We start from the raw sequence: 24,494 nt of genomic DNA on the forward strand, positions 1-24,494 counted from the left end.
GACCCTCACAAACTCATTCTGCTGAAGGATTAGAAGTGGAAGGTGAGGCTGCCCTGGAAAACCTGGCACCTGCACTTCCATTTATTTCTATCAGAAATGTTAACATGACCCAAAGCAGTCACTCTACAAAAAGCCCCATTTTGGTCCAGAACACAAAGGCCCCACAACCCCATTTCCCAGGCGAGTGTCCCGCAGCACAACTGCTCTGTCCCTGGCGGGTTTCACACTTTTGGTCCCAAAACTGTCTCTGGACCATCCTCTAGGCCACAACCGCCTTCAGGACCAGGCCTTGGCCTTCCTGAAGGCCCGGATCTCCTCCGGACTCCGCAGGTACTGCTCGATCTCGCTGTCGGAGATGGGCTCGTCGCCGGTGACGGCCGGGTCGGGAGCGCTCGGAGCTGCCGAACGCAGTCTCTTCCTGGGATGGATGAGGCAGGGTGGGAGCAGAGGCCTCAGGCATTTCCCTGCCAAGGGACAGCCCTTCTCCTGTGCCACCAGAGGAGAGTTGGGAGAGCCCTGGCCCAGCGAGTCCTGGCCTGTGGAGTCCTGGTCTGGGGCGTCCTTATCCAGGGAGTCCTGGCCTGAGGAGCCCTTATCCAGGGAGTCCTGGCCTGGGGCGCCCTTTTCCAGGGAGTCCTGGCCTGGGGAGCCCTTATCCAGGGAGTGCTGGCCTGAGGAGCCCTTATCCATGGAGTCCTGGCCTGGGGAGCCCTTTTCCAGGGAGTCCTGGCCTGGAGTGTCCTTATCCAGGGAGTGCTGGCCTGGAGTGCCCTCACCTGGCGATCCCTGGCCTGTGGAGCCCTGGCCTGAGGCCACACCACGCTGCTGCTCCTCCCCACCCTCCTGGCAGAAGGCGTTTTTCAGCAGGAACACCCGGTGCTGCAGCAGGTCCCCCACGTGCTTCACCACCGTCTTCTTGTCCAGGCGGAAGCCGCGCAGCCAGGCGAGCTGGGAGGCCATTCCCAGCAGGATCTCCAGCAGCTCCTTCAGCCTCAGGTGGGCAGGGGGAGGCAGATCCACCCCTGCCACCCTGCAGAACCTTGCCAGGGGGCAGGAGAGGCGGGCGCGGGGCTGCAGCGACTGCCACGCCAGGAACGCCGCGGCCGTGACCACGGGCACGGGGTGCCGGCCCGTCACCAGCCACGTCTCGCTGGCCAGCTCCACAATCCCCATGGTCCGGGCCACCAGCTTCTCCTTGTCCTCCAGGAACGGGGCAGGGACCTCGGCCGAGGGCTGGAACAGCCGGAAGCTGTGGGAGCAGGGAAGCCTCGGTCACCTGGGAGATGTGGCTGCAGGGAGGCCCTCTGGGACAAACACACCCTGCCCCTGCCAGGGGCTGCTGCCCGTGGACACCAGGAGGGATTTCTTCATGGGAAGAGTTGTTAAAACATTGGAAGGGGCTGCCCAGGGAGGTGGTGGAGTCCCCATCCCTGGAGGCATCCAAGGAAGGACTGGACGTGGCAGGGACAAGGTGGGGATGGGGCACAGGTTGGACTTGATGACCCTGGAGGTCTTTTCCAACCTCAATGATTCCATGATTCTGGAACTCGTGGTACCCCCCTGAGCACCTCCCTGCCCTCTCCAAACTGAGGAGATGAAAAAATCCCAGCCCAGGTGTGACAAGGGAGGCACAAAAGCCACACCCCTGTGTCACACAGCTCACCCCATCTGTGCCCCCTGGAAGGGGCCCCATTACCTGCTCAGGTGTGTCTTCACCAGGTCTGCCAGGCTCAGGGCGGGCACAGAGAGCCCCAGCTCCTTCTGCAGGCTCAGGAAGACGCCGGCAAACAGCTCCTGCTTGGCGTAGAGGAGGGAGCAGATGGTGCCCATGGTCAGGGGCCAGTTGTGCTGGCGGCACGTCACGAACACGCAGCAGCCCCCCAGCAGCTCCTTCTTCTCCAGGCTGACCAGGTGGAAGGCAGGGAGCTGGAGGGCCCTCTGGAAGTAGGACACGGCCGTCTCCTCGAACACCGCCGGGAGCTGCAGGACTTTGCACAGGTCTTGGACCCGCCGGATCCCTGTGGGGAGACGCTGCCCTCAGAGGTGGGATTGGGCAGCTTCTCCTCAGGATTCTGGAGCAGGCAGAGCTCACCCAGCCCGGGCACGGGTGCCAGAGCAGCCGGGTTCCTGCACCTCCCCATCCCTCAGTGCTGGCTGGGTGCAGCACCAGCTGCCTCATCCAGGCTTTGCCACCAGCTCCAAAGGGTCTCACCATTTTTTTTAAGCATTATAAACACACCGAAAAAACTGGAGCAGCAGCCAGGGAGGCTCGGGGTGGGGGAGAAACGCTCTTACCTCGCTGCAGGCAGCGGCTCAGCTGCTCCTTCTGCCCAGTGCTCTGGGAATAGGCCACCTCTGGAAAACAGGGTTAGGTCAGACAGCCCTGCAGTGATCCCAGGGGGACAGTGTCGTTGGGATTTGGGGCAACCAGGGGCTGGATTCCAACGATCAGAAGGGACAGAGCAGCTCAGGTGAGAGGGGTGGGATCGCCCCAGGGCCGGGGATTCTCCACACACTGACCCAGCCAACGGCCCACTGCACTTAAAGCTCTTCTAAGACATTTAAACGAGATTTCGACAGCCTTTTTCATTAATAATAAGGAATCAACACCGTAAATCCCTTATAAGAGATTTAAACGCCCAGGAGCGGCTCATCAGCGGCTCCCAGCCCAAACCCCGGCAGGGAAATGCTGTGGGCGATGGAGGGAGGAGGGAGAGCGGCCGGTGCGACCCGGCACGGCCCCGCGGACACCGGGAGACCGCCGGGAGGGACAGGGGTGGGGAGAGACACCGACACACAGCCCGGGGAGAGGGTCAGCGGGGCCCCAGCGCGCTCCGCACCCCGCAGATGCTCCTCGTCGCTGTAGGTGGTGGTGAGCAGCCCCTCGGCCAGGACGCAGCCGCAGGCGGCGCAGACCAGCTGCTGCTGCGCGTACAGCGCGTCCTCCACCAGCGCGGCCGAGCCGCACTCGGGGCAGCGGCCCCGCGCCGCCATGGCCGCCATGGCCGCCGCCGGACCGCGACGGGGGGAGCGCCGCCAACAGCCAATGGCGGCGCGGCCCGGCCGCAACCCACCAATAGCGGCGCCGCCCGCGGTCCGTTCCCCCCCCGCCCGCCCGGCCGCGTTCCGGCGCCGCGCGTTCCGCCGCCCGCGGGGCAGGAAGAGGCGGCGGCGGCTCCGGGATGCTCGGACGGACCATCCGCGCCTTCCCCGCGGGACGCTCGGGGCGATAACAGCGCTCAGGGCTGCGGGTTGAGGCTCTAAGCGGCCGCCCGGGCAGCGGGAGGCTGATTTCCTCAATTCCCGCTCCTTCCAGCCCCGCCGCAATCCGGGGCCGTTGTTGCCGCCGGGGAGCGGGGACATCTCACCTCTCACGCGGTCATTTGGTTCTGCTCTGCAGGAACTCTCGGCCCTGCAGGTGCGGGCGAGCCCGTCCATCAGGTTTCCCCACCCTGTTTGCCAGGAGCTTCTTCCTGCACGGAACGAAACCTGCCCCGAAATACCTGGAGGATGAGCAGAGCCGGTCACAAGGGGAGGACGAGGCCCTTCTGAATCTGCTCTTTTCATAATGTGTTTATAATGCTTAAAGACAACAGCTGGGAACAGGTACCCGGAACGGTGGGTTTAAGGTGTTTTTTATTTTTAGTGTTCCATGAAAACCAAAAAGGTGTTTAAAAACAAAACAGTACCTGGGCTAAAAAGCAGAGAGTACAAACGGGGGGGAATACATTCAGATCCTTCAATAATAATAAAACAATATATTTGATTCTTAAGGCCCTTAAAGGAAATAAAATGCCAGTCCCCGCACACCAAAGGAAGCTTTTAAGAAGTGTTGTCAATAAAAACAAGGTCCAAGGCACAAACGGCTCTCCTTTGTGACCCAGATCAGAAAAGATGAGGAATAAAAGTCTAAAATCCAAATCTGTCAGTGAGGTACAGGATCCTCTTTTCCAGAGATCCACCGAGGCACAAGGAGGAAACAAATCAATCCTTCATCTTCCTCCCTCGAGAAGGCACAAGAAGCAGCAGCAGTTTCAGCAAGGCCAACCAGCACCACTCAGGATTAAACCACCCCCGCCTGCATTTGGGACCCTTCATTCACAGCAGAGGGTACCAGAGAACAGAGAGAACCCCCCTCGCTGCAGACACTGCTCAAATAACACTAAAATGAGGAAAAAGAAGTACCTGAAGTCTTGGAAGACTCTTGAACTTAAGGCTTGTTTCAGGTCGAGCTCCCCCTAAGGGGCAGCTCTGCCAGAGAAGCTCCAGACTTTGGTAGTAGGTCAGTTTAGAGGAATAAAAAAGTCATTAACAGCATTTTTTGATTTTCCTAATAAATGTTTACATCTCCAGGCAAATATATTAAACTGCTCTTTGCTACAAAAATACAGTATTTGAGATCTCCAGTGGTTTCCAGTGGTTTCTGACAATTGTAGGCAGACTGCTCACAGGGTGAGAGTCCAGCCAGCTGGTCCAGTCCCTCAATAAAGTGCTTTGCTGTAGAAAAAGTGAGTTAGAAACTCACCCCTGAGCCAGGGGTGAGAGCAAATAACCCAACAACTTCCAAAGGTGGGAGTGTTTACTTCCACAGAATTAAGGTTGGAAAGCTTTAAGCTTTGGTCCTCATGAAGCTTTGGTCCTCTGCTCCCCACTCTGTATTCCAACTTCCTTCTAAGCCCTTTAGGGACTCTCCCAGCCCTGGTAAATCCCAGAGGTGCAAAGAGGCATCTGATCTTTCTTTTCTTTTTTTGATCTTTGACAAGAGCTCGCTTAAAAAAAAAAAAAAAAAAGTCACATTTAGTTTTCAGAGGAGAAGGAGGAGGAGGAAGAGGTTGTGGTGGCTGCTCAGCAGCACCGAGCTGCTCCTGCTGTGGGGTGGGGAGGAGAACAGCACTGTCTCCACTGATTGTCCAGCAAAACCACCACCCCTCAGCTCCACAGGATTCCTCCCCCTCTGAGCAGCAAGGTACCTTTGGTCCAAATCCATTGCTGCCATTCCTATGGTAGAGATGTACCGTGAACATCAACGTCTCCTACACCAAAAAACCTGCAAAACTCCCCTTGGAGAACTCTTTGGAACAACATCCACTTGAATCGAGATTTGCTTCTTCCTTTCCAATCTTTTAACTTAGGTTCAACTTTCAGGGCATTAATTCCTTTTAAATTACAGCCCAGGTCTGAAGCTGGGACATCTTTGGACTTCTCCAGTGTAGTTAATTATTATTTTAAAAACAATCAAATCTTCAAGCTCTACTGTACAAGGCTCCATATTGCACTACAACTTCAGATATGGAAAGAAGAGTAACTGATCTATCAGAGATGCTACAAAACAAAACCCTTAAAAAAACCAATCTTCCTAAAGGATCATCAGTGCCTTGCTGGGAAGCAAAACACATCAAAAACCCTCCTCCCTTCCATCACTACCAGCCTTTGGATTAATGCCTGATCTTCCCAGATAATGGGAAGAAAACAAGTAATAAATATGATAAGGTGACTCCATTACAAGAGCTGATGGAACTACTAATCAACCCGAGAGTTGCTCAAGGCAGAAACAGGAAAAAGGTCATTTTCCAGGGGCGGCACGACCGGCACCAGCAGCTCCACACCGGCTCCTCACGCTCCTCCGGCGGGAACTCGGCCCTTCTTCTCCAGCATGCCCAGACCCTTCACATCTTCCCAGCTTTTTTGTTCCCAGACATGGAAACACGGAGGATGTTGGGGGTTTCTTCCATGACCCTGACGAGCAGGTTGTCGATGTAGTCCTCGAGCTCCCGCACCTGGACGTCCTTCCTGGTGATCGTGTCCTTCTGCTTCAGCACCAGCTGGATCAGCTCATCGTGTGTCAGCTGGGCATAGGCGTAGGCAGGGTCTGAGGGCTCGTATTTCTTGGGGAGAGAAGGAAGGCAGGGTCAGTCCAGACACACGGGCATTCCAAACCAGCAACAGAACACGCCCGGGACCGGCCTGGGGAATTCAAAGCACCAGCAAAGGAGTTTACAAACGGCACTGGCAGAGCCACAGCTGCTCTGTGCTCCACACCTTCCAAAAAGCATCAAGCCCCTGCATGATGTCAGTTCTGTAACTCAACCCTGCTGCAGTTTATGCTGGAGGAATAAGGAATGTCATGGATGTGTGGAAGTTACAGCCATGCCCTGCCGACCACCATCGTTTACAGACAAGCACTGGGACAGCTGTTGCTTAAACAAACCAGAGACTGGGAAAGGCAAATTCAGCTTAAACAGCAAGAAACACCCCTCCAGGCCTTTGGTGTTTCCTCCTATTTCTCTGAAAAATCTGTTTTTACTGCTCAAGCAACTTGGCAGGTACTGGGCAGCTCCTGCCAACTCCTCCAGCTCCCAGAACACTGCCCAGGCAGGGAATGTGAGCACAACGGGCTCCCCATGGTGCCTCACACACGATTTACGAGGAATCAAGAGCACCACAACAAGTTTTCAACTCGCTCAGAACAGCAGTGTGTCAGTTTGAATCACTTCATTCACACCCTCACACCAGAAGGAGGCACTGCTGTTATTTCAGTTCTAACTTCTCATGTTCCCCAAAATACCCTCAGAGACAATAACAGGGCCCAGGGTTTTCCCTGCTGCCCCAGGAATGCTCCCAGCCGTTCAGATCAACTCTACTCTAGATCAGTCTGCAAGAGAATAAATATTTAAAGACTGTCCCCACCTCTGGGGGCTGACCAAAGGCAAGGTCACACCCCACATGCTCTAATAACCAGGGTTCTTTTTCTGCCCAGGATACGAGATATGAGCCCAGGCCAATTATCTGGACTACACAAACTCCTCAATCAAACCAAAGCTTAAGCAGTGAAAGTGCCACTTCCCTCCATACCTTCACACTCATTTCCAGCAGTTTTTCGTTCATGGTGCTGATGACATTCAGGTTCTTACTCTGAGACTTGTTTGCCATGGCATTCATTGGCTTCACAGGATGGAGTCTGCAACAGGAAAAAAGGGTTTCTGTTGTTTAGGCAGGACATGTAACACCAGCATGACACAGATCTCCTGACTCAAAACAAATACAGCAGGAAATGGGGGAAGATTCCTACCCTTCTCTGTCTCCTGAGAGAAGAGGTTCAGCTTCAGCAGACAAGGCATTTCTAAGCTATAGGGATTTTGTAGGTATTCTCCAGTTCTCTATGATCTTTACTGACTTAAGGCATTGGAGATAAAGCAGGAGCAGCAGGAAGGGAAATACATCCCGAGTGTGTCATGGAAGAAAAGCCAGGATGGGCTAGACGAGGAGGCAGAACACAGGGCAGCTTCTCTGATCTCAGGCACTGCTATTTCAGCCTGACCTTACTAACCAGAACAGATTTGTGGTTCTTGCAACATAATCAAGTACTTCCACTACCCTGGGACAAGCGTGTTAGGCCTTTCCCAACCTGAGCTGGCACCACGAGCTGCCAAGAAGTGCTGTCGTTATGTGCCTGAGCAAGATTTGTATCACCAGGTTTTTTTAACACAGGAAGCAAATTTTACTTTTGTCTCAGCCAGTGCTGGCCCAGAGGTGTCCTGGACCCCAGGCAGGTGAAGCCCCCACAGCTGACAGGTCAGGGGCACAGCAGGACCTGCACCACTTGCTGTGATCACTCTGAGGAGCCCCATTCAGCCAGGAAATGAAGCATTGTGGTTTATCAGGGTGACCATTCTCCCACGTCTGAAAAAGGGCCCAATTGCAGCCCATTTCCCCAATTGGATGAAATGACCCTATTCACCTGCTGTACTTTCCCTAATGGTCTTCCTGAGAGCTCTGATGAGTGGCTGGTCCCCTCTGGGCACCCTCAGGAGCTGCACAGATCCTTCTGGAGCCAGCAACGACCCCACAGCACCCAGGCCCTGACAAATCCAGGCCCCAGAGGAAGTCAGGGCTGCCTGATGCCAAGTCACTGCAAAGAGCAGCAGCAGATCCAGCAGCTGGAGGGACAGGTCTGGAAGCAAAAGCCCAGCTCACACCTACACAGAGATACCTGCTGTGACCCCCACGTGGTCTCACCTGTGCTTGGGAGACACGGTTTCACCACCCCGCAGGGTTTGGTTAGGGAACGTTTCAGAGGGTGAAACCCGTGCCTGGAGAAGCTTCTTCTTGCCCGAATTTCCCGCTTTATCTGCGAAGCCCTCGGCTGTTGGCTTTTTCGGAGACTCTGCTCTACGACTTGGGGTGTCAGAGAGAAGGGAGTGAGAGGAAGAGGAGGGGTGGCAAGGACTTGAAAGGGAGGAAGAGGAAGCAGAAGGCTCAGAGAGGTCACGCTCTGCAGGCTCCTCAACACCCGCACTGGTTTCCAGCTCCTGTTTCTCAAAATGACTGTTGCACTCCCCGGAATGAGACGTCACACCTAAGCCTGAGTCAGCTCCCTGGATACTGACCCTGGGAGCACCCATTCCAGCAGGCAGCACGGGTGATCTGCCAGGCTTACAAGCACCAGGAACACCTCCTCCTCCTCCTCCTCCTCCTCCCGGAGCAGCCAGGGGGGCAGTCATGGGGGCTGCAGCTGAGCTGTCAGAGAGCTCTCCATGCAAAGCTGCCAGACCTCGGGGCTGCTCTCCAGGCCCTGAAACACCTTCATCACCTGCAGTGAGCCCACGGCCCTCCTGGCAGTCCCCCAGGAGCTCGTCATCGGAGCCTCCCTCCAGGATCACTGGCAAACTGGCCACTTTGGAGCCGCGGTCTCCAGGAACGGGAATGGCAGCCCTGAGACTCCTGAGACCGGCAGATAAATCATCGTCACCTTCATTTCTTAAGGGCCTGTCACCTCCAGGTGTCACTGGAGGAGGGACGGTCTCAGAGGAGCCACTTTGGGGGAGGCACCCACGAGCAGCTGAGGCTTCACCAGCAGGTAACAGGAGCCCAGGCACGGATTTTACACCATCACCTGAAGAAGGAGCATCACCCTTTAACTCAGCCTGGGAAACCAATGGGCCCTTCCTCAGTGCCACAGCCCTCCGTGGGGCTGGCTCTGGTGGGACAAGGACTTCACTGCCATCCCTCTCTGCATCTGCTTCCCAAGGGGACACCGAGCAGGCTCCCAGGGCTGCTCTGACCTGGGGAAGTGAGTCGATTTTAGCCAGTGGAGCTGCCTGGGGCTCTAAGGGGGGTGCACGCTCTGCCCATCGCTCTCCAGCACAGTCCTCCTGCTCCTCCCCGGGCTCACTCCCAGCTCTGGTCTCTGGCACGAGGCTGTAACCAGACTTGGAGAGAGATGCACAGCCTGTGTCACTCCTCGTGCAGGGCTCAGCGTTTGCACCAGTGACCTCCACGGTGGGCTCACTGTTCTGAAGGGGACCTGTGCTGTCACTGCAGAGCTCTGCTGAGGGGCAGTGCCCTGCTCCCAGCTCATCACCAAACCCTGCCCGCCCCCCTGCTGCCCCTGGACCCAACCTTCCAGTGGAATCAGAGCACTGCTCTCCACCTTCCTGCCCACCCAAACCTCCACCACCTGCTGCAACACCCTGCGATCCACCCAGGACAACGGACACGGATTTCCCATCGCCCAGCTGAGAGCTTTCCAAAGAATCCTCAGGGTGAAGCTGGGGAGAATTGCAGTGCTGCTTCTGAGCCAGCCCAGGAGGGGCGGAAGGGGGATCAGACAAGGTGCCAAGAGGGTCTGGCACAGCTGTGACATCTTTAGTTACAGCCACATCTGCAGAGCCCCCTGAAGCACCACGACCAGGGTGACCTGCTGAGGAACAGTCCTCACCACGAGGGAGGCAGGAAGGGGAAGAACCAGCGACAGTTTGGAAACCTGGCACACCTGCCTTCCCCCCACGCTTGGACACGAAGGGATTATTGTCATTGAAGTGACAACCAGAGGGGAGGGAAGGTGTGGGAGGGAGAGAGAGACTCTGGGGAGCCCCCACAGCAGAGCTCTCAGGACCCTGCCCCCAGTCAGCAGCAAAGGGATTATTACCCCTGGCAGAAACCTGTCCAGGAAGAGGTGCTTTGGGAACAGAGGCTGGAAGATGATGGGATGAAGGGAAAGGGGCAATCCTGTCGGGATCCAGGGCTGTGGATGCCCTGTCCCACTCAGGAGTAAAGGGGTTCTTGTCATTCCAAAGCTCTGCAGCAAAAGCAGAAGTGAGAGAGGCGGAAGAACTAGTGATGTTTTCAGAGTCTGGCACTTGGACTTTCTGCCCCATTTTAGAAACAAAAGGATTATTGGCACTGCTGATACAGTGCACAGAAAGAAAAGCAGGGAGGGGGTCAGGTGCAAGAGTAGGAAGCGTGGCTTTGGGTTCCTCCTCTGGAGACAGGCCCAGTCTGCAAAAAGGGACAAAAAACTCGCATGTCACTTGCAGATGCAACACGAGGCAGGAACAGACAAGCTTTAGCACCAGCCTCCATCAGCTCCTGCCACTGGGGATGAATTATATTTGCAAGAGACCTCAGAGCCTGTCTGAGAGACTTTATATCCTTCACTGCATCTTTACAAAGGATTTTATGTCATTTATGTCAGAACTCTTCTGCTGCAGAGCTTGTTTTGGTTGCTTTAAGCACCATCTCTTTGCACCCCAAGCAGGTCTATTAGTACATAAAACACTTCATAGGCAAGAAATTTAAACATGAGAAGCACTGAAGATGAGGAGTTAGGGATACACACAAACCACAGCCTTATTAGTAGGGCATACCTACAGATATATATAAAACCCCAGACACACACAATTTATATATATCTGCGTATGAAGGATAGAGGAGCAGAATTTCCGAAAAAGCCTTGGTGTACAAACCCACACAAAATCCCTTCGTGTTGCTGTGAATGATGCCAAAAGCAGAAGGGCTCCAAGATTAACCTTTGGAAGACCACAGCCAAGTAGAGAAGAGGAAAGCACAGATGTTAGAACAGGCATTTCTGACCCCAGGGAGGTTCCAGTCGCACAGCTCAGGCAGAGTTAGTTTTTGCAGGAGATCCAGTGAGAAAAATCACCCCTGCAGTACCTACACAGGTGCCTGCACTCAGAGAACCACTACTCTGGCATCACTTACAAGGAGCATTCCTATATCCATCTTCATACCCAGAAAGAACCTGGGAGTTTTTGGCCACCAAAGTGCCCAACGCCAGCGTAAATCCCGCAGATGCTCCTGAGCCCAGGTGTGGCAGGACACAGCCCACACCACCACCCTGCCACCACCACTGCCCATCCCAATTCCCACCAGCAGCTGGGACTCACCTGGGCTTCACTGTGGGCCTCACAGCTTTGGTCTTGGCTGGGGCAGCAGCTTTTTCAGGTTTCCGTTCCTCCTCACCAGGGCCGAGTGGCTGCTTGTTTGCAAAGGTGTCTTCTGTGCTCTGAGTGTCTCCTGATGGGTCCCCTCTGCCCAGCTCTGCTGAGGGTTCAAGACATTTGGCCTCCTCTTCACTGTTCTCTTCTGGAATTTTGTTCTCCTCACTCTGCAGGGTCCTGTCGGGAATATTCTCAGCATCTCCCACCTTCCCCACTTCTTTCTTCCCGGTGACCAGGGAGAGCAAGGCAGACTTTTTGTGGTCTGGTTTTCTGGGCTCCCTCACAGCCTCGGTGCTCGGGGGAACGCTGGTGTCCAGGGGCTCCTCACTGCTCAGCAGTTTGTATGACGGCAGAGTCATGGATTTGAAGGTCTCCAAGGACGTGGGCCCAGAGAAAGCCTGACTAGGAGAGGTTCTTCCCGTCTCTTCAGGTGGTTTGCTGGACCTGGAGGACAGGTTCTCCTCTGAAGCGAAGAGCTGCTTCCTCCTGAAGTTGAGAGGAGAGGGAGAGGAGGCTGGAGTGTTGTCCTTCGTCGTGGTCTCTTCCATATAAACGTGACTGCCGTTGATACACAGGCTAGACTTGGAAACGGGATCACTTTTGGATTTCAGGCCACTGAACAAAGAGAGCCCTTCCTTCTTGGTGTGGTTACTGGTTCCTTGGGTTAGCTGCCTGCTGTCCAAAAGGGCTGTTTTACGAGATTTAAACAGAGGAGAAGGAGCTGGCTTCTCTTCCAGGGCATTTCCAAGGGCTCCTGGAAAAAAAAAAACAAACAGGGAGAAATTCAAGATACAAGAAAAACTTTTCCTCTGGCACTTGCTACTGACAACCTCAGTGCCAGGAGGGGCTTTCCATGGATTTTTTCAGAAAGAAGAGTTTAACTAGTGCTGTGGAAAGTGTAAACAACCCTTTGGAGAAAGGCTTTGTGCTCACCAGTGCAGCGAGTGCCAATACTCACGTTCTGAGGTCGGAGAGGTCTCAGACTCCTCCTCATCCCACTGGGGCTGGAAGTCGCTGGGCCGAAGCCGAACCTTCTGGGTGACGGGCTGCTGCGTGGGCAGCACTGACATGGACTGGGACAGGGTCTTCTGCAGCCCAGGTTTGGAGAACAGCGCTTTGAACTTGGATTTCTTCTTTTCCTTCTCGACCGCCTCGTCCTCGCTGTCAGCAGGGGAGTGGGTCGTGCTGGGAACGATCGCCGACGCCGTGTCCGAGAGGCCACTGCTCCTCTTGCCCTTGAGCTTGTCTTTGAGCTTCCCAAAGGGAGAGCGAGGCTTGTCCTTCATGGACAGGTCAAACATGCTGGCTGTCATGCTGCTCCTCATGAACTGGATGTCCACCTCGATCTCCCCCCTCTCCTTTTCCTTCTTCCCTGGTTTGGAGCGAAGCTTGTACCACCTGCAGCAACAAGGAGACTTCTTCTACCAACCAGTTCCCAAGGCACGGGTAATTGAGAACACAGAGGTTGCTTATGTTTGAAAAATCAAATCAGCCTCCAGTGTAGGAAAAGAAAAGCCTTTAATCTTACGAGGACGTCACAGTCACAGCCCCAGGTGCCAAGGAAAACATTCCTTATCGTAAACAGAAAGTCGTTAGTAAGGTTTGGTTTGAAACCCAGATCAGGAGGGGTTAAAAAGAAGGAGGAAAAACAGAAACACAACATGGAATTCCTGTATTTCAGCTCAGCCACTCTCCTCTGCCCTTTCATATCTCCTCCTGACACTCGCAGAGTCCAGGCTTTGAAGTGGGAGCCGAGACGAGGCACCAAGAGCTGCACATGCGTCCCACACCCTCATACCTTTCATTCCAGCTCCCTAATGCCTCTTAAGCCAAGGAACCTCTAATCAGCAGGAGAGAGCCAACCCCAGCCCTGCAGACCGCTGGGGATTTCCACCCACCTTCCCCAGCTCGTGACTGAGCAGGGAGCACCAGGAAGGACATCGCTCAGACAGAGTCACATCCCTTCCCAAAACCTGGCTCCAGAACGCCAAGCTCCGTGGGGTGAGTGCTCAGGGCATCCCAAACCACAATCCCACCATCCATACGCCCTCAACCACCACTCAGTGACTCTCAAACCACATGTGGGCCCGGATGGAGAATTATCAGCACTGCACACCACTGTGGTTTTGGCTATTGCTGGAGCCGCAGAATTCCCAACTCCACAGAACCCACGGGAAAGGCTGCCTGGAAAACGCTGGTTTCTTGCTCCTCACCAGATGGAACAGGAAAATTATGGAAGGAAACAGAGCATGCAAATGTGCCTCACCATCAAATTTGCACTTCGACCTCTGAAGGTGCACTGGAAGCAACAAGAAAGAGAACAGGAAAAGGCAATTTGCCCCAGAGAAAATTCAAAAGTAATGAGGATTACTGAAGGAGATGGATTCAGGAATCTGCTACACTTCAGAGGGATATACAGAAGAAATTCTTCCCTGTGAAGGTGGTGAGGCCCTGACACAGGTTGCCCAGAGAAGCTGTGGATGCCCCATCCCTGGAAGGCCAGGTTGGATGGGGCTCGGAGCACCCTGGGATAGTGGAAGGTGTCCCTGCCCATGGCAGGGTGAGCTTTAAGGTCCCTTCCAACCCAACCCATTCTGTGATTCTATAATTCTAAATGAACCCTTGAGCTACAGTCAGATGCTCCAGCTTGGAGTTACAAGGTACCAAGGGAAGAGATTTTATCAGGAGACTGAGGCTTTGCCCAGTCCCTGAGGCTGCAGCCTGGGAATCACAGACCCTTTGCCTTTAATATGAGCCAGCACTGGGCACTTTTGTTCCAAACCCGTGGTTTCTAGGAGCATCCTGTGCTCGCAGGGCTTCGGTGCCACAATTGATCCCATGTGCTCCCTGCCCGGGAGCAAACGACGTGTTCAGCAAAGGCAGCTCAGCCCCGACCAAACACAGCCCCACTGGAAGGAAATCACGGACTGACAACCCCCGAACCACAAAAAAACCTCATTAATGGCGTTTATCACATTCGTGAGCACCTGTATTTATTCTCCAAATAAAACCAGCCCTTCGCAGCCGCACATCGCCGTGGCAGCCAGGACAAAACAGGCTTCAAACAGGAAACGAGGGCTGGAAACAACCGAAGAAAATATCGGGAAATTTCCCCAGGAGCACCGAAGTTGTGTTTTCTTTTCTCCTCCCCCTCAATTTTCCTTTGCCCAGACAGACACAAAGGCACCCGCCGGGGGCCCGAGGCGCTGGCCCCGGGCTCTGCTGACCGAGGGCACGCTGGGTTCCGCAGTGTAAACACAGCAGTGCCTGACACAGCCTTAATGAACCCGCGGCCTAATTAAGCCTTGACAAGGGGCGGCAGCTCCTGGCCCTGCTCAGGTGAGCCAGAGGAGGAAGGTGACTCACCAGCCACATTACAAGGCTGCTGACTCCCAGCAAAACCCTCCCAGGCACCACCCCTGGATTTCACCGCCCCACTGTTTATGTTCAAAGCAGCGAGTGTGACACAGAGCTGGAGCTGGGCATTAACGACCCCGGCTCGGTGTCCTGCTGACAGCAGCGAGGGCAGCCCATGGAACATGGAAATATCCACCCTGGCATGTGCTAAGTGTTTATTAAGGAAAATAAATAAAGAGCTGGCGGAGCCTGCGCTCGTTCCCCGCTGCAGGGAGGCGGCATTCCGAGGACACCAGGTTTCGGGAGCCAGCCTGGCTGTTCCCTGTGTACAGTGTCACTACACACACAGAAATAGTGAAAAATCAAACCCAAGGACCAGGCAGGACTGCCTGGAAAAGCTCTGGCCACATTTCCCGGGGGCCCCTTGCCTCTTCCAGGAGCTATCAGGGGCTCACCCACACTGGGGGAGACCCTGCCCTGAGGGGTCACCCCGTGGGCACTCATGGGGCTTGAGGGGTCCCTGTGGGGCATGCGTGTCTCCCAAGAGAACCCCAGTCCCCTATGGGGCATAAGGGTTCCCCCCCAGACCCACACATGCCTGTAGCGTACAGAGGTTTCCACGAGGAACTGGGACATCCCATAGGGAACTGGGGTTGACCCTCGAGGAGCAGAGAGGGCCCCCTCAACTTCCTTCCCGGACCCTGTGGGGCACAGAGTCCCCTCTTCATCCCTCTCCCCAGCTCCCGTGGAACACAGAAGCCCCTGCCCCCCCTCTTCCTGGCCCCTCCCCAGCCTCCGTAGGACACAGAGGGTCCCCCCATCCTTCTCCCCATCCCCTGTGGTGCCCAGAGTCCCCCATCCCATGCCCTCCTCAGTCCCTTCCCAGCTCAGTCCCGTGTTACCTTGTCCCACCTGATGTGCCGCCCCCGTCCCGTGTCCCCCCTGTCCCCTGTCCCACCTGATGTGTCCTCCCCCGTCCCACCTGTTGTCCCCCCGTCCCACCCGGTGTCCCCCTCCGTCCCACCCGGTGTCCCCCTCTGCCACCCCCGGTGTCCCCCCCGTCCCACCCGGTGTGTCCCCCTCTGTCCCACCCGGTGTCCCCCCGTCCCCGGTGTCCCCCCCGTCCACCTGCTGTGTGTCCCCCCCCCCCGTCCCACCCGGTGTCCCCCCCCGTCCCACCCGGTGTGTCCCCCCCCGTCCCACCCGGTGTCCCCCCCGTCCCACCTGGTGTGCCGCCGCCCGCCGTCGTCCCTCAGCGCCGCCAGATCCACCTCCGCCCGGCCCAGGAACTTGTCTGCGCCGGTGAGGGCGCGGTGCAGGACGGTGAGGCGGAGCGCGGGCCGCGGCGGCAGCTCGAACGTGGCCTCCTCCCGCCACAGCGGCTCCCCCCGGCACCGCTCGGCCACCGACGTGCGGAACTTGTCGCGGCCCAGCGCCATCACCGCGTACGCGTCGCTGCCGCCGCCGCCCGCCGCCTTGGAGCGCAGCCCCCGCGCCCGCAGCACCGTCACCCGCGCGTGGGTGGGCGCCCAGCCCGGGGCCGCCATGGCGGGAGCGGGGCCGGGAGTGCGATGGGAATGGGACCGGGACCGGGAGAGGGAGCGGAGCCGCCCGGTGCGCCCGCCCCGCCCCTCTCGCGAGAGTACGGGGTGGGCGGGGACTGGGAGGGGCGGGGCGCGAGTCATGCAGGTGTGCGCAGGTGTGTACAGGTGTGCGCAGGTGTCGGTACAGGAATGCAGAGATGTGCATGTGTACAGGTGTGTGAGGTTAAAGGTGCGCTCAGGTATTTTTGTGTCCAGGTGTATGGATGTACAGGTGTGTACAGGTGTGCGCAGGTGTCGGTACAGGAATGCAGAGATGTGCATGTGTACAGGTGTGTGAGGTTAAAGGTGCGCTCAGGTGTTTTTGTGTCCAGGTGTATGGATGTACAGGTGTGCGCAGGTGTGCACAGGTGTCGGTACAGGGATGCAGGGATGCATGTGACGTTACAGGTGCGCTCAGGTATTTTTGTGTACAGGTGTGCACAGGTGTGCGCAGGTGTCGGTACAGGCGCGCAGGGATGTACAGGTGTATGTACTGGGATGTGTGTATGTACAGGTGTGTGACATGTTAAAGTCACATGTACAGGTGCATGAATGTACAGGTGTGTACAGGGGATGCGCATGTAGCACAGGGGTGCATGAATGGGCATGTGTGTATGTACAGGTGTGTGCAGGTGTGTGTAGGTACAGGTGTGTGTGTGGCTTTGTGCAGGGGCAGAGCTGCACGTGTCTGCACAGGGCCGGGTGTGGGTGTTTCAGGGGTGCAGAGGTGCCTGTGAGCACAGCCAGGTGCGTGTCCAGGGGTCCAGGTGAGGGGGGCTGTGGGGTACCAGTGCATGCAGGAGTGTGTGGGGCTGAGCGGGCCAACCTGTGCTGGCACTGGCTCCATCCCTTTACCTGTTTGCTCCAAAAAGTCAATCTCACAGGAGAAATGCCATTTCCAAAACATGGGACTCGTTTAATGCCCCCTTCCCACGCTCCCACAGCCCTTTCCTTTCGCTAACACAGAATAATGACAGGAGGGGTCCTGAGGGGCTGGGCACAGAGCTTTGCTCCCTCCTCCTGCCTCACCCCATCCCCTCTGCTCCCAGCAGCAGGGAAGGCTCTGCCATGCCCGGGATGAGGCACACGCCCTGGAGGGTCCGGGCAGGGGGACCCCGGGCTCAGAGCACTCCACCAGCAGCCCCGCAGCCCTTGGCAGGGCGGATCCTCCTCTTGCAGGAGAAGATCCTGCGGAGCTCCGTGCGGAAGCGGTGGTGGAGCCAGGCGTAGAGGAAGGGGTTGCAGCAGGAGGAGCTCATGGCGCACCAGTGGCACAGCAGCTGGATGAGCAGGAAGTGGCGCTTGTCGATGAGGTGGATGTCGATGTCCCGGAGGACGTTGAAGACGTGGATGGGGAGCCAGCAGACGCCGAAGGCCAACACCACCAGCACGATGAGGCGGAAGGTTTTCCTCTTCCTCAGGCGGTCGAACTCGGCCTGGCTCTGCGTGGGGTGTCCGGGCACCACCCGGTTCCGCAGCCTCACCGAGATGCACAGGTAGGAGAGGGACACGGCGGAGAGCGGCAGGATGTAGGTGAGGATCAGGGTGCTGTAGGCGTAGGCCAGGCGCTGCGTCTCCTTCTCCACCCAGAACTCCTCGCAGATGGTGAATCCCTCCTGCCGGAACTCCACGTGGTACGTGTGGGCCACGGCGGGGGCCACCAGCCCGCAGGACAGCAGCCAGATGCCCCCCACCACCGAGATGCAGCTGGTGACAGAGATGCGCCTCCTCAGGGGGTGCAGGGTGGCATAGTACCTGTGGGGAGACACACGGGGAGCCCGAGCCCTCGGAGCATCCCCCTGGGGTGCTCTGGGCTCTGCTGAAGAGCAGAAAAACACCAGCACTCCTGGGGATGTTCTGAGCCCCCAAGGGCAGCACGGCTGCACCAGCGCTCCAGGCTTCCTCTGCTGTTCCACCCAAACCTTCTTTTTTTATTATTTTTCTTTTTATTTTTTCCCCTTCCCCTCCTGGTCCTGCCCCACTCCCCCCAAGGCAGAGGTGAACCAGCATAAGAGGCATTGCCTCTGTCCCCTCAGCATTTGGATCATCTCTGATGAGAGGAGATCTTTATGGAAACACAAATTTTATTAACCCCCCAACCCAGCACACTTCATGTGGCACAAACACAGGGCCAGGATGCAGGAGGTCTGGGCACAAATTTACCCCAAGTAGGAAAACCAGGGTGCAAACTCCAATGAGCCCTTGTGCCGGGAGCACGGATTGGGATTTCAGTGGTGACGGCTTCACACAGGGACACGGAACTGCACAGCATTGTTTGCTAATGCCAAACGTCCCCCCTGCGCATCCTCCCCCCAGACCAAGTCCTGGTGCTAAAGAAAAGGCTGCAGGGATACTCTCAGGGAATCCTCGGGGATTTTCCTTTTCCAGTTTTGAGTGTTTGTCAGTAAACACCCTGAGCTGAGGGAGCAACAACCTGAGGAGACCAGGGGGGACAAACACCTGCCGGCACTTACCTGTCAACTGCGATGGCCGTGAGCGTGAAGACGGAGACGTAGACGGTCATGGGCTGCATCAGGAAGACAAAGTAGCACAAAAACTTCCCGAAAACCCAGCCCTGGGGGTTGAAGGCGTAGGCCAGGGTGAAGGGCACGCACGTGGCACACATCAGCATGTCGGAGAACGCCAGGTTCCCGATGAAGAAGTTGGTGACGTTGTGCATCTTCTTGCTCCTGCAGATGACGTAGAGGAGCAGGTAGTTGCCGAAGATGCCGACGAGGACGACCAGGGCGTAGCAGGGGATGATGAGGGGTTTGAAGGACTGGATGAGCTGCACCCCGGTGAACTGGGCGCTGGCGTTGGAGCGGTTCTGCAGGGCCAGCTCGTAGGTGGTGACGTTGGCCCCGTCCCCCTCCATGGCTGCGGCTGAGCCCCTCTGTGTGCAGGCAGGTGAGAAACCCCCCGTCTCAGCACTCCAAAATCTGACAGCTGCAGGGTTCAGGTGTCCACAGGGCACGTCCTGCTCCTCATCACAGCACAGGACCCTGCCTGGCACCCGGGGAGGCTCCTCAGGAGAGCAGCTTCATCCCATGGGCTCCTGGGGAGGGAAAAGGAAAACCGGACTCAGATAAGGAGCATTGCCACAAGGAGCCCTGCAGGAGGGATGCCAGCCCCGGGGTCACAGCGATCACAGATCAGGGAAGGAGAGGAAAAGGAGAAAAGCAGCAGGACCCCAGGCTGTAGGGAAGGACTTACCAAAATGTGGGCTCATCCACACCCCTTTAACCGAAGTGTCCGCAGCAATCCTGCCCCAGCCCGGCAGCACCGGGGGGCATCTGCCGGCCGGAGGGAAGGGGAAGCAGCAGCTGAGCCAGAAAACAGCTCCCAGTGTTTCTGGAAATGACAAAGGACGTTAATGGATAAGTGAATAAAGGCGCTCTGCGACTCCTGCGCTGCCTCGTGCGCCTGCAGCCGCTCGCCCAGCCCCGAGCAGGTGAGCTGGGCTCTCCTGCAGCACCGAGCCTGTGGGGCTGCTGGGACTCTCCACCGGGGTGTTTCACAGACCCTGTCGTGGTCCTGCCAAAAGCGAGGTCCAGGTTTTCGTGGCACCAGCCATGAAGGGGATGAGATGGGATAGGGGCAAGGAGGGAACCCAGGGGCAGAAATGAGACCAGCCCTGGGAGACAGGTCCCTGCCACCCTGGGCTGCTTCCCACAGACAGCTGGGAGCACAGGCAGCACCCTTCCTCACCACCAGCACTCACCTCCGGACCCCTGCCCGATACAGCCCTCGTCCCTCAGCTGCTCCCGCTCCCTCTGCCCCTCCTTCTCTCCTGCACTGAGTCATCTCATCACCCGCTGCTCTTCAACTCTCATTTCCTGGGCTATTTCCATAGATTATCTCCGGCTCTCTCCCAGCACAGGACTTGCCCCCCTGTTTATTTCTCTGTGTACCAGACATTGTTTCACCCTTAAGCCCTCACGTACCTGATCCACGAGGACTGAAGCTCACGTGGCAGATTTTGGAAGCCCCAGATGGAGAGCTGCCCCAGCCACACTTTCATTATATGTCCCAGCAGCCCCTCAAAAGCTCCACACTCCAAACTTGCATTAACTGGGTTTTCAAACCGACTCCCTCACACCCTGTCTGCTTCATCCCTGAGACGCACTCAGAGGCAGACTCGGAATAAAGTCCCTCTGGTCAAGTGTTTGCTGCTGAATCAAAGCGACACAACCAACCAGCCCTCTTCTTTGTTCTGCTCAGGGAGGGACTTTGCCAGGCAAGCATCAGCAGGGAAAAATTCCCCCCATAAAAAAATTACTGTGCGCAGGAGCCTCCCCCAAGACACATCCTCAGCCCCCATCTCAACTGGAGGGAGTTTGACTTACTTTAATTTATTGCAATTAAAACAATCACTATGTTAACTATCATGGCATGGGTGTTGAAACAGTGGAAAATGTAAATATTTCAAAGGCATTCAGGGAAATGCTTCCTCCTGCCCTTTCTTTGCTTGGATAACGGGGGGCTCAACTGGACACCCGAGGAATTTATTGGAGTGCTCAAGTTTCACTATTTAACCCTCACGTGATTAATTGGGTGCTCATGGGTGAGCTGATGGGGTGCTCATGCATCAAATAATTGGTCACTTATGCACAAAAGGGCATTCCTGCATTTATTAATTGGAATTTGCTGGTGCAAAAAGGCAGGAGAGGCCGAGCTGTGCCTGGGGGAGCTGAGGGGACCGGCCCCAAGCAGGGGGAGGCACGAACAGCTGTGCCCAGGGTCTCACCCAGCTCATTTCAGGCTTTGGGGTGAGGCTGGGAACGTCTGGAGGACAGTGGCTGCCACGTGCCCCCCTCACAGTGGGGTGACATCCCTGCCCTGGGTGGGCACAGCACCAGCCCCACACCGTGTGCCGGGGGGTCATATCCTGCACTGGGGGCTCAGTGCCTCCGTGGGCAGGGGTGCAGCCCCACCCGCTCAGTTGGTGCCTGTTTGGTCTCCATGGCATTGAGACTTGGCCATTAATTACCTGGCAGTTACCATGGTTATGCCAAAGCCCTCCTGGAGACGCTGTCGGGCAGGATGGGGTGGACGTGCCGCTGCCAGGGGCTGTGGGAAGGGGGACCAGGGCATCCCCCCAAAGCACCCACCCTTCCTGCTGCTGGGGCTCCACCAGCTCCCACAGGGTCTCTGTGCTGTCCCACAGCCCAGGATCCAGCACAGGGGTCACAGCTGAGTGGGGTGACAGCTCTGGCTCCCTCAGCTCAGCTCTGGCATTTTCTATTACAAGTTGGGAAAAATCAAAACCCAGAGCCACGTGCTCCCTTCCCAGCCCATCCTCCTGCAGGTCCAGGGCTCCCCTTGAACTCAGCCTCCCTGCCAGCTAGTGGCAGGCATAGAATGGATTTGGGCAATTTTCTCAATTAGGAGTTTTAATGACATTATTTCAGCAGCTGTATTTCCCTGCACTGCCACGAAGGACTGGGTCCTGTTGATCCCAACAGGCACACTGGAGAGATTCCTCCTGGAACAAAAGGACCATTAGCCGGGAGCTGGCAGGATAACTCGTGCCAGGGCTGTGCAGGGCATTGTGTCCTACCTGAGGAGGCAGAGCCACAGCACAGTGCAGCCTTCCTCCTCCAGACATGCTGGAGCTGGGAGAGGCCCCAAGCCCCCTGTCCTGGCAGCAGCCCACAGCTCCCCAGGGGCTACTCACTGGGACCTCTGCCCAGCCCAGCATCACAGAGGCACACGTGGAATAGGTTTTCCCAAGAGGAGGCAGGGAGGGAGGGACAGGAGAGCAGGTGACACGGGAGCACCAGAGCACAGTCCAGACTGACTCCAGGGTATCTGCACTTCCTATTATTATCACAATAAAAGGGGGGGGAAAAAAGCATTTCTGCAAACATGGGAGGAATGGAGGGGGCCAGAGAGGAGACAAGGAATGACACTCAAAGCCCAGACAGTTTGTGTCCCTCTGCAAGGATCTGTTGCATTTGGCACAGGGCACTGGCAGGTCCTGGCAAGGGGTGTCCCCACCGTCACACCAGCTCCACTCAGAACTCTCTGAGCTGCCCCTGTTCTATGATCCCCCATCATCATCCTCATCTCCTGCGTCTTCCTCCAAGAGCTCTTCCTCCTCGGCTTCGGAGCTGGCATCGTCTTCCACTGGGGAGAGAAGAGGCAGGGCTGCAGCAGGGGTGGCCCTGACCCACCGAGGGGGGTGAAAAATCCCACCCCAGGAGTGGCAACACGGACACCCTCCCACCCCACAGCAGCAGAGCAGGGAAACTGGCACAGACCCCCTTGCCCAGCCCACAACTGCCAGCAAACACCAGTTGCCCCCTGAGTAGCCCTCCCTGCAACCCTGGGGCAAAGCAGGGAGCACGAGCTGCCACAAAAGCTGCCGTGGGACCCCACGTGCCCACCCTGACCCCGCAGCTCGGTGACACTCACGAGTGACTCGCTGCCCGCTGAGATAGACTGGCCCAGCCCCACACTGGAGCACGAAGGTGACGGGAGGGACCAGCTCCAGAGCTTTGAGGCTGATCTGCAAAGAGACAGAGCTCAGAGACATCCCCCCCGCCGAGCCCAGCCCGAGGTGATGTTGTCATCCCAGAGGCAGCGGCTGCCCTTACCATGGGCAGCACCGAGCTCCGCAGCGCCGCGATGGGCACCGGCCTGTGCTCCCCGGAGGCGTTTTTGGAGTCCACAGCCACCACGTGCAGCTCGTCCCTGGCGTCAGCCCCCAGGCAGATCTGCGGGGCCGAGCAGAGAGCCCGTGGCAGGGATCCGCCGGCCGGGGCTGCGGCAGCTCCTCAGCAGGGCTCGGATCTCACCGTTCTCAGCAGCACCAGGTGCTCCAAGAAGTCATCGCCCTCCTTCACCACGCAGCTCCGGGCACCCGTGCCCAGCTGGCAGCCTGGGGGACACGGCACGGTCTGGGCGTGCACAGGCTGCCCCCGCACAGAAACAAAGGGGAGGCTTTCCCAGGGGGACACTCCAAGGGAAAAGGGGAATCACGCCCAGCCTGGCTGCCTGCAGAGCACAGCCACTGTCCCCCCACTCGCTCCTGCCACCAGGTGCCCCCAGCGCACCCCGGGGCTCACAGCTCCCTACCCCACAGCTCAGCCACGGGCCGCTCCTCCGACAGCAGCCGGGAGAAGGGAAGCGAGGTGTCCATCCCCCACGGCAGATCTGACACCGCTGACCAGCTCCCGTGGGACAAACAGCAGAGAAAACAGCAGAGAAAACAGAGAACACAGCACCCAGAGAGCAGCAAGGACCCGCCACGGCACCGGCGGCTGATAAAGGGAAGGGGGATCCCAGGGAGGTGAAAGCTGGGAATGCAGTGCAGGTGACACCAATGCACCCACCAACCCCTCACACCCCCCCAGCAGCACCTACAGCCCATCTGAGCCCCCTTTAGCTTGATTAGAGATGAGGCCACCAGTCCTGCCAGGGGGGACCTGCAGAGCCCTGGGCCCCCATTCCCTGGGCCAGCCCCCCCTTGCCTCTGCTGTTTGGGGAGTCACTCACTGACACTGGGCTCTTGAGGGGGGTAAAGAACACCTCGTGGGCTGCTTTAAACTGCGTGGGAGGATGAGGCCAAAGGGGCTGGGGGGCACAGAACCTGTTTGTGCTTGGGGACAGCTGCTGGGATCAGAAATGAGCCCCCTGAGAGCCACCACTAGAGCTACCAGACTAGGGTCTGAGGCTTTGAAATGGCTACACTTGCCACGAGCTGCTTTTATTCTCTTTATTTAGTGATTTCATCCTTGCAGGGTGTTAAAAGCAAAACACACCAGGGGAGGATCCCGGCAGGGCAGACCCTGTGGCACCCTGGTTCCCGTGCAGAAGCTGGGATTTCCCTGGCACCAGGAGGTGGCACTGGGCACCTCTGTCAGCTCTGCCTGCCCTTTCAGGGTGTGAGGACGTGTGGCAGGGCTGGGGGCTGGCATCATGGCACGCCTAGGGCCTGGCTTTTCTCTGCCAGGCACAGCCCCTGGAAAGGGGGATGCACCCCCTGAGCCTCAGGTAGCCCCCCAGGAGCACATGGACAGCACCCCTCTGCTTGGGATGGACTTGGAGGCATCGCAGAGATTCACAGGTTTATTTCACACAGCAAGGGGGAGACAAACCAGGACAAAACCTGTACAGTCACTGTGACTTATTTACACCAACTCACGTGGGGGGGGCAGGGCACGTCTGTGCACGTGTGGGACAAGAATCCACCTCCCATCCCATCCCCGAGCAGCACAGACAGGGACACCTGCCCCAAATGAGAGGGAGGAACTGGAGGAGACCTGACGAGGTCATAATTCCCTGGTTTGGGAAGTCCTTTGTGCTCAGA

General features: G+C 57.2%; 4 protein-coding genes across 6 annotated transcripts; all 4 read right to left on the bottom strand.

The window, feature by feature from the left end:
• Positions 1 to 24: 24 nt before the first annotated feature.
• BRF2 (BRF2 RNA polymerase III transcription initiation factor subunit) lies at positions 25 to 2,994 on the bottom strand. The gene is made up of 4 exons (XM_027744855.2): positions 2,841 to 2,994; positions 2,296 to 2,355; positions 1,697 to 2,018; positions 25 to 1,249 (listed from the first exon to the last, which is right to left on the bottom strand). Exons 1-4 carry the CDS (start codon positions 2,992 to 2,994, stop codon positions 277 to 279), a joined length of 1,509 nt encoding a protein of 502 aa, XP_027600656.1. The 3' UTR covers positions 25 to 276.
• A 2,508-nt stretch (positions 2,995 to 5,502) lies between these two features.
• Positions 5,503 to 16,144, bottom strand: RAB11FIP1 (RAB11 family interacting protein 1). Its single transcript, XM_039388071.1, has 5 exons — positions 15,822 to 16,144; positions 12,199 to 12,638; positions 11,187 to 11,994; positions 6,853 to 6,958; positions 5,503 to 5,885 (listed from the first exon to the last, which is right to left on the bottom strand). Exons 1-5 carry the CDS (start codon positions 16,142 to 16,144, stop codon positions 5,667 to 5,669), a joined length of 1,896 nt encoding a protein of 631 aa, XP_039244005.1. The 3' UTR covers positions 5,503 to 5,666.
• Positions 16,145 to 17,075: 931 nt separating this feature from the next.
• On the bottom strand, positions 17,076 to 20,308 carry LOC114000503 (prolactin-releasing peptide receptor-like). Of its 3 annotated transcripts, XM_027744868.2 has the most exons (4): positions 20,125 to 20,308; positions 19,394 to 19,531; positions 18,655 to 19,235; positions 17,300 to 17,935 (listed from the first exon to the last, which is right to left on the bottom strand). In XM_027744868.2, exons 3-4 carry the CDS (start codon positions 19,053 to 19,055, stop codon positions 17,302 to 17,304), a joined length of 1,035 nt encoding a protein of 344 aa, XP_027600669.1. In that variant the 5' UTR covers positions 19,056 to 19,235; positions 19,394 to 19,531; positions 20,125 to 20,308; the 3' UTR covers positions 17,300 to 17,301. The 3 variants fall into 3 exon arrangements, with proteins under 3 accessions (XP_039243999.1, XP_027600669.1, XP_039243998.1); XM_039388064.1 differs by lacking the exon at positions 20,125 to 20,308 and having other exon boundaries at positions 19,394 to 19,574; XM_039388065.1 differs by lacking the exons at positions 19,394 to 19,531; positions 20,125 to 20,308 and having other exon boundaries at positions 17,076 to 17,935; positions 18,655 to 19,057.
• Positions 20,309 to 22,223: 1,915 nt separating this feature from the next.
• Positions 22,224 to 23,324, bottom strand: LOC114000487 (nucleoplasmin-like). Its single transcript, XM_027744835.1, has 5 exons — positions 23,261 to 23,324; positions 22,981 to 23,063; positions 22,780 to 22,899; positions 22,598 to 22,691; positions 22,224 to 22,309 (listed from the first exon to the last, which is right to left on the bottom strand). Exons 1-5 carry the CDS (start codon positions 23,322 to 23,324, stop codon positions 22,224 to 22,226), a joined length of 447 nt encoding a protein of 148 aa, XP_027600636.1.
• Positions 23,325 to 24,494: the final 1,170 nt, after the last annotated feature.

This window comes from Pipra filicauda, unplaced genomic scaffold (genome assembly GCF_003945595.2).
Source record: "Pipra filicauda isolate LSUMZ 115617 unplaced genomic scaffold, ASM394559v2 scaffold605_size231112_pilon, whole genome shotgun sequence".
NCBI classification, from domain to species: Eukaryota; Metazoa; Chordata; class Aves; order Passeriformes; family Pipridae; genus Pipra; species Pipra filicauda.